General features: G+C 40.2%; 1 protein-coding gene across 1 annotated transcript; it reads left to right on the top strand.

The window, feature by feature from the left end:
* The first annotated feature begins 5158 nt into the window (after window positions 1-5158).
* Window positions 5159-14234, top strand: mtfp1 (mitochondrial fission process 1). The gene is made up of 4 exons (XM_085413939.1): window positions 5159-5309; window positions 8836-8963; window positions 10690-10922; window positions 14009-14234. Exons 1-4 carry the CDS (start codon window positions 5240-5242, stop codon window positions 14073-14075), a joined length of 498 nt encoding a protein of 165 aa, XP_085270065.1. The 5' UTR covers window positions 5159-5239; the 3' UTR covers window positions 14076-14234.
* The last annotated feature ends 810 nt before the right edge of the window (window positions 14235-15044 follow it).

Below are 15044 nucleotides of genomic sequence, written 5' to 3'. Positions count from 1 at the left end.
ATATTGAAAGGTGTTGGATTGGCCAATTGGTCATGATCGACTCTGGGCTGGACCAATTACAGCCGAGGAGGCCGGATGCACCCTCCCCCTTTTTTTTAGCAATCACGTGATTTTCGCGCGTTGCATGCTGGGAAGTAGTGGCAAAACAATCCAAGCATTTGCAGCACCGCAAAACGTTCATTCTCCGGTTCCAATACCTTCTTGTTTTTTCTTTGCCGCACAAAAAAGGAATGTACAAAACAAAATGAGAACAATGCCGGTCCGTACAAAGACAGACTCGACGAAAAGACAAAGAAAAGATACGAGGAAAAAATCAAAGGTGTGAAAGGGTTACCCTTACGAGCACGCAGAGGGACAAAAGACGTTAGCGTGCTGCCCAACTTTCACCACGCTCAGATTTATAATTATACGGTTCTTGGAGTGAGTGCATACACTCATGAAGTTTAGTAACTTCAGGTCACTGCAACAAGCCCAGGTACAGTTTACCGACGGATGGGTGCAGGACCTTGAAACGCACCGTGTAGAACGAAAGACCATCGCACGAACAAAGGTAAGTTTACCAGTCTCACAAATCGTCGTCATAAATACACATTCGTTAACCGTTTATTAATATAACCTTTGAGCTCAACGGTAATTAATTAGTAGTGGAAATAATTTCTGGTAGCATTACAGAAATGTAGCAGTGACAATAATATTGTATGTTGTAATCGCACTGGACAATTAGTGATACAAAACAACTGTTTTATCCTGTGAATAAAAGTATATGTTTTTGTCAATGTACCATGGTAATAACAGAAGCGAAACGCAATATTGTGTCAGGACAATTCACTATTTATGCACAATAAACAAAGGAGCATAGCGCGACAATTTCTGTTCAGCGCCAGACTTGCTTGTAACCTATATCACCAATTATGTTAAGAAAAATGACGTATTAACTACTACAAAACTCTGACCTTTGTGGGAATGCTTGGAGCAGACTAACATGTGAGCTGGAGGGTTCTGAGACGTTATATTTGGTATATCCAGATAGGGCTGCTCGATTATGGCAAAAATGATAATCACGATTATTTTCACTGAAATTGAGATCTCGATTATTTGACGATATTTATTTAACCCTTTAAGACCTACTATAGAACCAAGTCCGTCAGAGCTTATATTATTTTTTTACATGTTGTAGTGCCATTTGTGGGAGCATTTCAAGTTGCTATACAACTGTTATAGCCCATATTTTAATAATATGTATGCATTAAGGCCATAGTAACTACATTAATTGCAAAAAAGTGCAATAAACTACAAAAAAATTTAAAATAGTTTTTGTTTGTTTTTTTACATATATTTCTACTTGGAGAAATTTAAGAGGTTTATCCCTCAAAACTGTAAATACAAAAAAGTTGCACAAAATAGTTTACAACAACAGGAAATTTATTTTGAGTGTCTTCATAGTTTTATTTTGGAGATACAGCAATTTTTATATACTGCAGGAAAAACAAAAAACAATCCTATGATGCAAATTAGCAAAGAAAACAGCAGTGCAATTCGAGTTCTAAGCATCCCAGAAACTATTCAGAAAAGTCAAACATGACCAGTATAGGTTTTTAAGGCCTACAAGTAAAAAACTACATTTTCCACGAAAATGACGTCACTTCCGGTTTCGGGCAGGAAATGGCGGACATGTGATAGTTCGCGCTTGATAGTTCGCGCTGATGTCTGTTTCACTGTGGGAAGTGTTACGAACAGCTGATCAGATCGGCAAAGCGTGTTTCTGGAATATTATGTTTTGGTTCCTGCAAGCGCTTTTTATGCAATTTTTGCAAAGCTTGACCGAGGACAAGCTGATGGCATAAGATGTAAGTACAACTCCTCCGGTTTCATATGCAAAACAAATTATTGCGCTAGCTTACGCGGTTCCGGTTCTACAGGGATTTAAAAATAGTTACACAAAACGGAGCGGGCTGCTCTGACCGGCTTTAAAGGGTTAACAATAACAACGTATTGAATAATGACTTTAAAAAATAATATAAAATAGTGTGCAACACCACTGAAGTTTTTTTTTTTACCTCTCTTTTCAACCAACAGCAGTCACTCTCCTCTCCAAATAACTTCTGCTTAGCTTTCCGAGCTTCCCTCGGGTCCTCTTAATCAGCGGTCTCCAACCTTTTTTGCGCCACGGACGGTTTATGCCCGACAATATTTTCACGGACCGGCCTTTAAGGTGTCGCGGATAAATGAGGGAGGGGCTAATAATCGGCTCAGTCATTTTTAATGATCGTTGAAAGCCCAGATCGTAATCGTGATTAAAATTCGATTAATTGAGCAGCCCTATATCCAGACCATCCGTCGGCTCTTACTTCAGAAACAGGCTTAAAAAATTTCTCTTCAACGACGTAATCCGATAAAAAAAAAAACGATCTCGTTACCCGTGGCTGCCATGTGACCGGCTATTGAAGTTAATAATACAACAGCTTCTTGCCATTTTTTGGGTTTCTTTTTATCGCTGTGTAACTGAGTTCAATTGAAAGCCTGCGTGCGCTAGTACCTCTTGCCACAAGTTCCCAGAACCCTTTGCGGTTTTACCCCTGAATGATGTCACATTTTCAATCTTTATCCTGGTGGGCCGGTCTCTAGTCAAAATGCCCGGGCCGATTTTTTGTCCCAGTCCAGCCTTGGTCATCCAGGTCATGATAATCTGCAGACCCTTTTCCAATCTGGTTGTTCAGTGATGACGGACGAATCCAATTCCCGGGTCTAAAGTAGTCTGCATTTAATATGGCTTTTGTGTTGTTAACATGTTTAATGTTATGTATTTTCTTCTATTTGATCTAAAAAAGCTCCTAAAACAGTCAGTGATCACTGTTGACCTCCCCCGGCTTTTATTACCGCTAATCATTTATTTAAGCTCAGTTTTTAAAACCTTAGGATGTAACTACAGCCCAGCCCATGCAGCAGTATATGAATGACTAACCTCGTATTGTGGATGGATTATCTCAGTTGTTCTCCTGGCTGAAGTTTGGTCCTTTTACAGCATCCTGCCATGTGATTACATTTGTTCCTGACCACCGAGAACACTCACGGTAACTTTTACCGAGTGGAAAAAAAGTTAGCTTGTTTATATTATGCTAACATAGCTGTGTCGCTAGCGGTCACGCAGCACATCATTATATACCAGCTAGCCCAACTTCAGTAACCCTACAAACGTTACTGCTGTTTAGTTTTCTGTCTTCATTTATGCTGGAAGTGATAGGAGAGCTGTACGTTTTAATTTGTTTCCAAAACCCCGCAGTCAGGACATGCTATATTGTATTTAGATAGAAGCTAGCGAGCTAACTCCCTGCTAACTTCTAACTCCTTTAAATGTCATAAATTCCGTTTTCATGGATGCCTGGATGTTAAACTCAATTGTTACACCTGGTAGAGCAGAACGCTGATCATTTTATTAAAGATGAAAGACTTTAGACAGTTTTTCAACTCTCAGTAATGCCATAGTGATCGTTTGATATATGGACCTGCAGCGAAGTTTAGACCCAGACACGGCTAGTGACGTCAGACTGAACAACCGGATAGTACCTACTGGGATTGATACGCCTACCTTGAATGGTTTTCCATTACAAATGACGCCGCTGTCGGTGGTATACAGTCTGACTATGTCACATTTTATTACCTTCTGCGATCGCTTGGAAAATCCTGAAAACTAGTGATGTGCGGAACGATCCTGAAATATCGATTCCTCCGATACCAATCATTTATGTTCTAGAATCGATTCTCACATTAAAATATCGATATTTTAGTAATTTAGGGTAAATTTGTAGTTTATCATTAACAGGAACACAGTGGAAAGAAACTATATCATTCGTACATTCAAAGGAACTACTTCCTCTTCCGCCTTTCATAGTCATGTGCGAAATACGGCTGTATAAATATCTAGCACCCACTGGCGCGCACTCACAACAATGGCTGAGCTAATTGTGCGGACGTATTTTACCTCCACAAACAGCTGAGAAGTGGTTTGCAATACATGTGGCAAAAAAAAGTGAGGTGTTGTGGCCATACTTGCCAACCTTGAGACCTCAGAATTAGGGAGACATTCAAAGGGGCTGTTGGGGGGGGGGTGATGAATAAATTTTACAGTGTTTATTTATCGGATAAAATACGTTAAATGTCACCGTTATTATTGGCCGGGGGAAAACAGCGGGGGGTGTCCAAATTCAGAGGCTGCTTCCACCTGATGAAAGAAAGCCGGGTAGTACGTCACGAGCTCCCTCGGTGGAGTGAAACTCTGTCATCTGCTCCTTGCTATCTAAAATATAACCGGGCGCTGGCGTAAACTCTCGACCGTCTCACACTTCTGTTTAATCAGTTTTCTGTTTGACGTTTATTCAGCTGTGTGAAAATATGTTAAGTTTTTTTGCGACCCAGAAAGAGAAATAAGAGTCATATTAAAACTAAGTAGCTGCCGCCATTGTTGGAAACTGGAATTGGCTGGGCCATGCTATGAATTCTGCGAAATGGTTTTTCAATTTTGTTGAATGGAAAATCGGGAGAAATTCGGGAGAATGGTGGCTCCGGGAGATTTTCGGGAGGGGCACTGAAATTCGGTATTCTCCCGGAAAAATCGGGAGGGTTGGCATGTAGGGTTGTGGCAACACCACTAACCTTGTCAAACCCCTCAGAGTAAATCATATCACAGAATATGAGGAGTGTATGTTGAGGCGAACTGAAGAGGAGGACAGGGACAGGTGCTGCTAGGGCGAGACAAACGTCTCTCACGGAGTCCTTTAGTGCTGCAGGCAGGCAAGGTGTTCAAATAGCGCACAAGTTCAGTTTTTTTTATTTCTATATGATGAACTAAGTGATAAGAACAAGTAATCTGATGTCCTGTAATCAGTATGACGCTATAATTTGAGATACAATAAATAAAATACGTTTTTGTACAAAGCATCGGTATCGGATCAGTATCGTCGATACCACCCTGAATATTACTTGGTATCGGATCGGAAAGGAAATCAGTAGTATTGCACATCACTACTGAAATAATTAAATTATATTATTAAATAAATTAAATAATTTCCCCCAGGGATCAATAAAGTATTCTGATTCTGAAAACCTACACTGTAATATGTTGCTGCCGCCCTGTGTTGGCTCGCAGGCACAGCAGATTGGTCGGCGGAGTGGATGTTGTGAAGGAGACCACGCCCCCTCTCAGAGTTTGGCAGCGGGGTGGTGTGAAGGAAGGCAGGAAACCATGGATCCCACTAAAGAACAGCTGGAGAAAACGGTGGACATTTATCGAGATACGTGGGTCCGCTTCCTGGGTATGTGTTGTTTAATTGGTTTCTGGTTACCTGCGCTAAATTCACTGCCGGGACAGAGTGTGGACCAAATGCTAGCTAGCTCGGAGTTAGCAAAGGCAGCTAACCACTCTCCTCAATATCTATTTATAGTAAAGTTGCCTGTTCAAGGTCGTTTTATTACTGCATGGTATACTTTTGAAGCATTGAAGGTATGCTCGGCAGTGTCGCGGTTTTGTTTCCACACTGTTATGTAAGACGCAGTGCGCTACTAACTCCACGGCGTGTAGTTGTCCCGGTTAGCCCTTAAAATCACTCAGTGAAGGCAGTTGACAAGCAAGTTGAGACAGTGACTCAACTACTGAGAAACGGCCAGGCGTGATCCTATTTAAGGTTAGTGTATTTCTCCCTTTACTTCCCCATCTCTACCAGCTATTACAGCGAGGGAGGGCGCGAGCAGCAACCAGTCCTGAAGGGCATCAACTCTGCAGCTGTTCCCACAGGCTACATGCCTCCTCAGCTTTCATAACATATACTAGGCAGCAGTAACACGGTAGTAGCAGTGTGTATGCGGCGTAATGTGCATTCCTGTCATTTTTGTATGTGTCAATATGCCGCAACAGTGAAAGCACCTACATGTTAATTCAGCTGCAATAATGATCTTATTACGATGTGTGCCGGTATTCATGTGGATGCTACTTTGACTTTAACTTAAAAGCACTGAAGGTCAAGCATGCCACTCATGGCAAAAGCAGTCCTCCACCTGACAAAAACCTCGAACGTGAATAACAGAGGCGGATACTGTCCCAGCGTCCAGATTCCCCAAGCTCCCAACGTGAAGGGCAGAGTAACCTGCTGGACACAAAGGATCTGCTGATAATTTCCTGGTGACAAAATACAGGACACCCCCTGAGGTCAGGTCCGAGCTGTTTTGGCAGCACAAGGGTGACCTAAAAGTATTAACCATCAGTTTTTTGTTTTCCAGCTATATTATTCTGTACATTAAGAAACATTACACATTTCTACATGAAATTATTATTAATATTACATGTCTCCATACTGCGATGAAATTGCCAGGTGGTGGTTATCCAACTCAAACTTAACTGATCTTAATTATAACAAAATAATCAGTTAAATTAGTAGGAAGATCCATTAATGACCTTTGAGATTACTTAAATTCCTTACGTTTGGTTGTTTTAGAGATATTTTGAGCATGTTACCACAAAGTATTGAATGGCGCACTCCCCCCCCCCCCCCCCCCCCCCAAAATCAAAGTGTTTTGGCAGTGAAACACAGGAGGCTATTTATTGGTGGATGGCAATAGAAGAGACAGTGGCTTGTCTGCTGTGCTTGTAGATTAATACCAATTTACTTTTATAATCTGATGCTAATAAATAATGCAGCAGAATTGCCCCGCTGCGTACGTGAGCACTCACTAATTGTTCATGGAAATCTCTAAACGTCACTTTTATCACCCACGTCCTGCTATCTTTTTCAGCATTTGTGGTCCTTATCGCTGCTGCTTATCTTATCTTGTGAGCACATAAAACATACCCAATCTCTCTAACTAACGTTCCTGTCTTGCTGGGCAAACAGCAGTCATGGCATATTTTCTTATTAGACAGTGCTTTCTTAGATTACCTCATCAGTACATTTGATGGCATGCACTGTAGAAAAGAAGGGCTCTTATCTTTTGGTTAATGTTACTCTCACCTTCTGGTCCAAATCCAGTAGCTGATCTGGGCAGTAACAGTCAAATATTTAAAATGAAAGTGTACCATGTGATGAAATCTGGGACTTTGGGACGTAGCCATGATTACTGCTGTGTAGCATCCCCCCCTTCTTGTAACAATAGTCCATAAATGTCTGGGAACTGAGGTCAGTTGCTTGACTTTTGGGAGAGGAATATTGTTCCGTCCTTGTCTGATATAGGACTCTAGATGCTCAGCAGTCTTGGGTCTTCTTTGCTGCATTTTTTGTTTCATGATGCATTAATTGACTTTTCAGTTGGAAGAAAATCTGGACTGCAGGCAGGCCAGTTCAGCACCTGGACTATTTGACTATGAAGCCATTCTGCTGTAATAGACACAGTTTGTGGTTTAGTATAGTCCTGCTGAAGTATGCAAGCACTGTCTGGATGGGAGCATGTTGCTCTAAAACCTTTCAGCATTGGTAATGCTTTTCCAGATGTGCCAGCTGCCAGTTCTATAGGCAGTAATGTACCCCCATACCATAAGAGATGCATGACTTTGAACTGTGTGCTGATGCTGAAGTCAAATGGTCTCTCTCCCCTTTAAACCTTAGGAGACAGAGTCAAAGCAGCCATTCTTAATTTAAACCTTGGCAAAATACACAAGAGATGAGTTGTGAAAAATGACAGTTTGAGTTATTTTTTAGATATCTCACTGCAGTCTCAGTGTGTCTCCTTGCACCTGTGCCTCAGCAATAAGTCCTGGATTGTCAAAACAGTCATTTTCAGTTTGGGTAAGTGGAGGAAGTAGCAGGAAAGCAAATTTAGTAGGTGGAACAGGTTAAGAAGGTGGAATTGTGTTGATATTGTCAAAAAACAAAACCCAAAACAACCTTGAAATGACTGAAAACCAGTGTGAGCTATGTTAAAAGCTGCAGCCAAACCAATTGTGCATATACTTGAAGTGTTGCAGTTCTTGTTTAGCCTGATTTTTATTTCTATTATGATGTGATCACTGTCAGGTGTGTTTGGAACTGGTTCAGACTGCAAGGCATTTATTCCTCCAGTTCAGCAACTTTTGCCATGGCTGGTTTTTGTAGAAGGTCGTCTTGTGGCCTACGTTCTTTGTGAAAACACCAATCGTAACATTATAAGATCCATGATGTTTGCCTATACTTCAATCAATCGCTTGGTATTCGGTAACCTCTGTCTTTTGTATACAGTTGCTGCTACTCTGACTGCTCTTTCTTTTAGTTTTATGTGACTTGTGGTCGAGACAAAAACAAGCACTACATCGTGTATACTCAGACTATTTTTGATTACATGTGATTCAGCTGATTTTTGATGTGTTAAAACACAAAGCTTGTGACAGACATGTTGGCAGTGCTTGAACAGTAGCTTCAGTTTTGCCCGCAGTACCCTTGATGTAATCATAGAGCAGCAGCAGAATTTGACTCCACCACGCTCCACTGGTTCTGTTGTCACTGAACCAAAGATAATGCTTCTGTGTGACTGGTGTTAATTGTACCAGTGATGTTCATGTACTATGGGATATGGCGCAGGGGACTTCTTAATAAAAGATCTAGGAAGTGTAAGTCATTCCACCATCATTGGAATGGAAATGGAAAGAGATACAGCTGTTTATTAGCCCCTTCGTTTCAGGATTTGTATCCTGTCCTGCGATCTAGCTTATAAATAAATACTGCAGAGATCCTCTACTTTGAATATCATAAATTCTTTATTATTATGAATAAAAGTTTAGAACTGTTAATTAGCTTTCTGCTCTGGAGCTTCAGCACCTGATAGGCTATTGTGTATGTAAAGCAGACTTAGAATGCATTTATATCTCTGTTCCCACAGGGTATGCCAACGAAGTCGGGGAGGCCTTTCGTGCTCTTGTGCCAGTGAGCTTGGTATGGGGCAGCTATGCTGTGGCCACTGCATATGTTACTGCTGATGCCGTGGACAAAGGGAAGAAAGCAGCTGTGGTGAGATATTGCCATTAGTTTATTGTATCTTCATTAATACACCTTATAGGGTACATTTTCATTTTTATGTAACAAGGAAAGGGTTTAATAAGATAAGATAAGATAAGATAGAACTTTATTAATCCCTCGGGTGGGTTCCTCTGGGAAATTCGACTTCCAAAAAAAGCACAGCAACGACCAAAGTTACAGTTACAGAACTGTTATATATATATATATATATATACACACACACACACACACACACACACACACGCACATATATAAATACAGAGACAAATATAAATAAAATATACAAAGGGGATAAATAGAATAAATAGGAATAAAAAATAAAAATACAAGTGAATTGCACATTTCAAGTATTGAGTCTATTGCACTGTTGACTATTTACAAAAAGTATTGCACAAGGTATTGTACAGTGAGGTGCAGAGGCACTACAGCTTAGTTGTTCCCCCCTCCTTTGTCCTCCTGTTTCCCCTCCCTCTCCCCTCCAGAGAGGAGTTAAACAGTCTGATGGCGTGTGGGACAAAGGAGTTTTTAAGTCTGTTAGTTCTTGTCTTGGCTTTTAGTGACTTTAAGTTGAATTCTAATTCGTTTTCCCCCTTGCTGAGATTCATTTGTGTTTGTCTGACCTTGATATTTACCAACTACCAGGTGTACATTGCAAGTTTGTGTGTAAAAAAACAACCCCTAGTCACATGTGCTCAGGATCCAGCATGGTACTTTAGATGTGCAAAGGTCTGTACAGGCTTGCAACTAGCTGTGAAAATGAATGTAAATTCGCTCATGTTCTCCAATAGTCCAGAACACAACACTTTCTTTCCTGTATTTACTTTTATTCCTCCCGCCCCAGACACATCTGGCCAATAAGCAGACTGGACATTCTCACTTGGGTTGTAGTGACACATGTTAGTTTGATTGGAGTTCCCTTGGATTTTTCTGTGTGAACAGAAACCAAACCACAGAGAAAAGCTACAAGTTTGCAAACCCATCATCTAAATTGGACCATAATAAATGAACCATAGGTGTGAAAATGACCTTAGTTGATCCGAGATCCCTGGAATGGATTTGATCTTGAGACATGGTACTTTATAAGTGTTTTTATTTTAACAGTTTGACTTTTACATACTAAAACTGGTAAGTAAATATATATGTTTTTAATGGGTTATAAGCCCCACAAGTGTCCACTATCTGAAAGGATCATAAAGAAACACAGACATGTTTCTATTTTCCTCTTATTGTTCTTTCTTTGTATTTTTTTTTCTTCTTGAACCTCAAGGCAAAAAATTCTGAAATTTGTCCCACTGATTTGCTAAACCAAACTTGGGACATAGATCATTTGGCACAGCTGTAAGCAAACATTTACTATCTCAATAAATGTCTATGTGTCATGATGTCAACCTAATACGAGATCTAGGGAGACTGTGCATTCCTTTTAACACCTCATAGTTGCAACTGCAAAATTGAATTTGATCATAGTTTAAAATAAATTAATGGAAACTTTTTTTTTCTTCATTTTTTGCAAAAGGTGGTACAAGTGATCTTCAGACTAAAAGAGAATGCATTTTTCATATTGCTGCTTGTAGCTTTTGGTTCAATTGAAAAGTCCAGCTAAACTTGCTTATCCCCTTCACTGCTTCTTGAAACTTTCATCATTAACTGTGTTTAAAACCTGACCACAACAGTTGTGACAACCCTCATTTTTCCAAATATCCAACTGTGTCTCAAGGCTCATGGGGACAACCCAGGGAGGACAACAAAGGTTGCTGTGGCAGTGGTGGACACATTTGTGTGGCAGGCTCTTGCATCCGTGATCATCCCAGGATTTACCATTAATCGTGTGTGTGCCGCGTCGCTGTACCTGTTAGGAAGGACCACGAGGTGGCCATTACCTGTCCGCAAGTGGACCACCACTGCTATAGGTCTCTCTACAATCCCCTTCATCATCACTCCAATAGACAGGTAAGCACAAGTTACAGTATATTCACTCACTCATCCAAATCATTGAATTCAATGGCACTTCCTGTTCCAACATGACTGCATACCAGTGCACAAAGCAAGGTCCATAAAACATGGATCTTCCAACACCTCACAAGTGGGCTTGTGGAAGAATGATAAACGCACTCCTAAACCTTGTGGATAGCCTTCCCGGACTGACATCATATTAAATCCTATTAAAGCCTGTGTTGTATATGTTTAAATAGATTATTTTTAACATGATTTTTCAAATGTTTCTACTGTAACACATTTAGTGGCTCAGCAGTATTATGTCTTCATGGGATTTGTCTTTCCCCAACAAATGTCCTATTCACTGCTACTTAAAGGATAAAATATACAGGGCCCAGGTGTTTTGAGACATGTGAGACACATGAAAGAAGAAATGCATTGCTTGTTTTTTCATGGGAGTAGAATAATGCTAGATGTATTCCTTAAAATACCTAAAAAAACAAGCAAAAAATACAAAAAAAGTCATGCTAAAAATTCAGAAATATTTGTAAAAATTACACCTAATTAGTTTAAAGCTTTTAGTTTAAAGAGCTGAAATGTTTTATATCATCCCTTGTTGATGAAGCCTGAAAAGGTTACACTACCCTAAGCACAATGTATAGTGGTCATTAATAATAATAATAAAAAAGAGGAATATTAATTGGTGATTAATTTTATCCCAAAGTTTGGGGAATTTCTTTGTTACAACCAAAACATTAAACACAAAGTTAAAAAAAGAGCCTTAAATATCCATCTATTTTCTGATAGTTACTTGGTCTCGGGTGCAGCAGTCTGAGCGGAGTTGCTCACACCAACTCTCCGAGGCCACCACCTCCAGGAGGATCCTCAGGTGGACATACAGTTGTGGTCAAAAGTTTACATACACTTGTAAAGAATATAACATAATGGATCTACTGAGTGTCCCGTTATTTCTAAAACTCTGATTTTTCTCTGATAGAGTGATTGGAACAGATACTTCTTTGTCACAAAAAACATTCATGAAGTTTGGTTCTTTAATGACTTTATTATGGGTTAACAGAAAAAAGTGATCACATCTGCTGGGTCAAAATTATACATACAGCAACATGAATTAGCAATTTTGGTGACTTAGAAAGTTGTCAGTGAACTGAGCTTCATAGCATGGCCTCTTAACTTCTTGTGAGTGATTATGAGTGACTACAGCTGGTGACTTCTCTTAGACAGGTTAAATAGGGCTCATTGGATACAAACGCCCACAAATGCTACAATGGGAAAGTCAAAGGAGCTCAGCATGGATCTGAAAAAGCGAATTATTGACTTGAACAAGTCAGGAAAGTCACTTGGGGCCATTTCAAAGCAGCTGCATGTCCCAAGAGCAACAGTGCAAACAATTGTTTGTAAGTATAAAGTGCATGGCACTGTTTCATCACTGCCAAGATCAGGAAGAGAATGCAAGCTATCACCTGCTGCTGAGAGAAAATTGGTCAGGAGGATGAAGAGTCAACCAAGAATCACCAAAAGGCAGATCTGCCAAGAATTAGAAGCTGCTGGAACACAGGTGTCATTGTCCACAGTTAAACGTGTTTTGCATCTCCATGGACTGAGAGGCTGCCGTGCAAGAAGGAAGCCCTTGCTCCAAAAGCGGCACCTTAAGGCTCGACTGAAGTTTGCTGCTGATCATGTGGACAAAGATAAGACCTTCTGGAGGAAAGTTCTGTGGTCAGACTAAACAAAAATCGAGCTTTTTGGCCATAATGCCCAGCGATATGTTTGGAGGAGAAAAGGTGAGGCCTTTGACCCCAAGAACACCATGCCTACAATCAAGCATGGTGGTGGGAGTATTATGCTGTGGGGCTGTTTTGCTGCCAATGGAACTGGTGATTTACAGAGAGTAAATGGGACAATGAAGAAGGAGGATTACCTTCACATTCTTCAACATAACCTAAAATCATCAGCATGAAGGTTGGGTCTTGGGCGCAGTTGGGTGTTCCAACAGGACAATGACCCCAAACACACATCAAAAGTGGTAAAGGAATTGCTAAATCAGGCTAGAATAAGGGTTTTAGAATGGCCTTCTCAAAGTCCTGACTTAAACCCCATTGAAAACGTGGACAATGCTGAAGAAACAAGTCCATGTCAGAAAGCCATCAAATTTAACTGAACTGCACCAATTCTGTCAAGAGGAGTGGTCAAAGATTCAACCAGAAGCTTGTGGATGGCTACCAAAAGCACCTAATTGAAGTGAAAATGGCTAAGGGACATGTAACCAAATATTAGCACTGCTGTATGTATATTTCTGACCCAGCAGATGTGATCACTTTTTTCTGTTAACCCATAATAAAGTCATTAAAGAACCAAACTTCATGAATGTTTTTTGTGACAAAGAAGTATCTGTTCCAATCACTCTATCAGAGAAAAATCAGAGTTTTAGAAATAACGGGACACTCGGTAGAGACATTATATTATATTCTTTACAAGTGTATGTAAACTTTTGACCACAACTGTACCTGAAACACCTCATCTAGCATACGGGAGCCATCCTGGCCAGATTCCACCACAACCTTAACTTCCCCCCGTAGGTGCAGAGGAGTACCACTCTGGTCTGAGTCCCTCCCCAACTAATGTCTTCAGCTTGTCTATAATGAAAGAGTCCCTCCCTTGGGGGGAAGCCCCACCACTTGTAAGGGCAATCTCATCCTTTCTGACACTACCCAGGTTGATTCCCCAAATAAAGAACTTGATTAAAACAGAAAAAATAAATTAACATAAAGGAAAGGATCTCATAGGTAAAAACCTAAATAAAATACAGCAGAACAGAATAAGAATCTCAGTAAGTTAAAAAAAAAAAAAGTAGATAAAATAAGAGAGGTTATTTATTTAAAATATGGGTGCTGCACAATATTACATGTACAACTACCTTCCCTTTATAAGCAAATTCAGCCGCTATCACTCGCTGATAAAACGTTGCATAACAGCAGCCGTTGAAAGCAGAAGTGTTCTTTGCAGCACTTCTGCTTTAGGAAATGGAACCAGAAATAATTTCATGGTAAATAAAAGCATTTTCACTCCCATGTTCTCTGCAGGTCAGTGGATTACCTGCTGGACTCCAGCCTTCGGAAGGTCTACGGTGATGAAGAGAAGCACAAATAAGGAGGGATCACGGAGGACAGACTTGTCCCCCTTCTAACTGAGCAGGAGTCCAGTCTGTCTGTACAGACACATTGCTGATGTGTAAAGAAGGGATCCATGAAATGAGATTAGTCCACAATTAGTCAGATAAACTATAATACTGTAGTTTTTTTTTTAATTGCAGAACTATGAAATGTACTACATTAGTTAAGATAGATAAGAAGTGAAAACTGACTGTGTGAAATATCCCTTTTGGGGAATTTAAAACTCTCAGGGGCGATCTGGGTGGTGACAGCAAAATATTTAAATGGATATGATGGGTTAAAAAAAGTACTTTACATAGTACAGTGAACCTCTGCTCTTTGGGAGCGGTATACATATATATTTTTACCATACTCCTGATATCTTATAGAGACACAGCACAATGTGAACTGTTACTCTGAGGCTTCACTTTCTGTATTTATTAGCCATATTCAGCGGTACTGTAATGACAGGCCAAAAAGCCATTCTGTTATTCATTGCCAACTTAAAGTTTGACTTTGTTTTTGTCCTTTTTTTGAAAGGGTTTTCTTACTTGGAAGGTTAGTGAAAGCATTCTTTACAAGCATCTGTGTATACATTACCAGAGCAGTGTGGACTACAGTGTAATTTGCTGCAGTCTGAAGATGTTAGATCTATAACTACATGTCTCTCTGGCACCAAGAGTGTTGATTCCTGTAGGCCTCAGATTAAACTGATTGATCAGACTTTGAATGATCACTGTCCAAAGGGCCAGTTTAATAGATTTGCTAAAAATGTTTAAGGGATTCAGAAATATGCAGATACTCTGTGCTTATAAGCAGTTCTTTGAGACGTCAAGAGACGTGTGCTGAATCTCATGCTGAACTATGCAAGGGAAAAAGTAACTTGCCAGTAAATGGACATCGTTTTCCCGTCTCGTGAGTGCGCACAAATTTTGATGAAAATGTAGCGCGATACTTTGATTAGATG

This window comes from Rhamphochromis longiceps, linkage group LG7, assembly GCF_057381845.1.
Source record: "Rhamphochromis longiceps isolate RC_006_pf linkage group LG7, R_longiceps_female_GT1.1, whole genome shotgun sequence".
In the NCBI taxonomy this organism is placed as follows: domain Eukaryota; kingdom Metazoa; phylum Chordata; class Actinopteri; order Cichliformes; family Cichlidae; genus Rhamphochromis; species Rhamphochromis longiceps.
The sequence above is the reverse complement of the archived record's forward strand: the minus strand, read 5'-3'. Positions and strand labels throughout refer to the sequence as shown.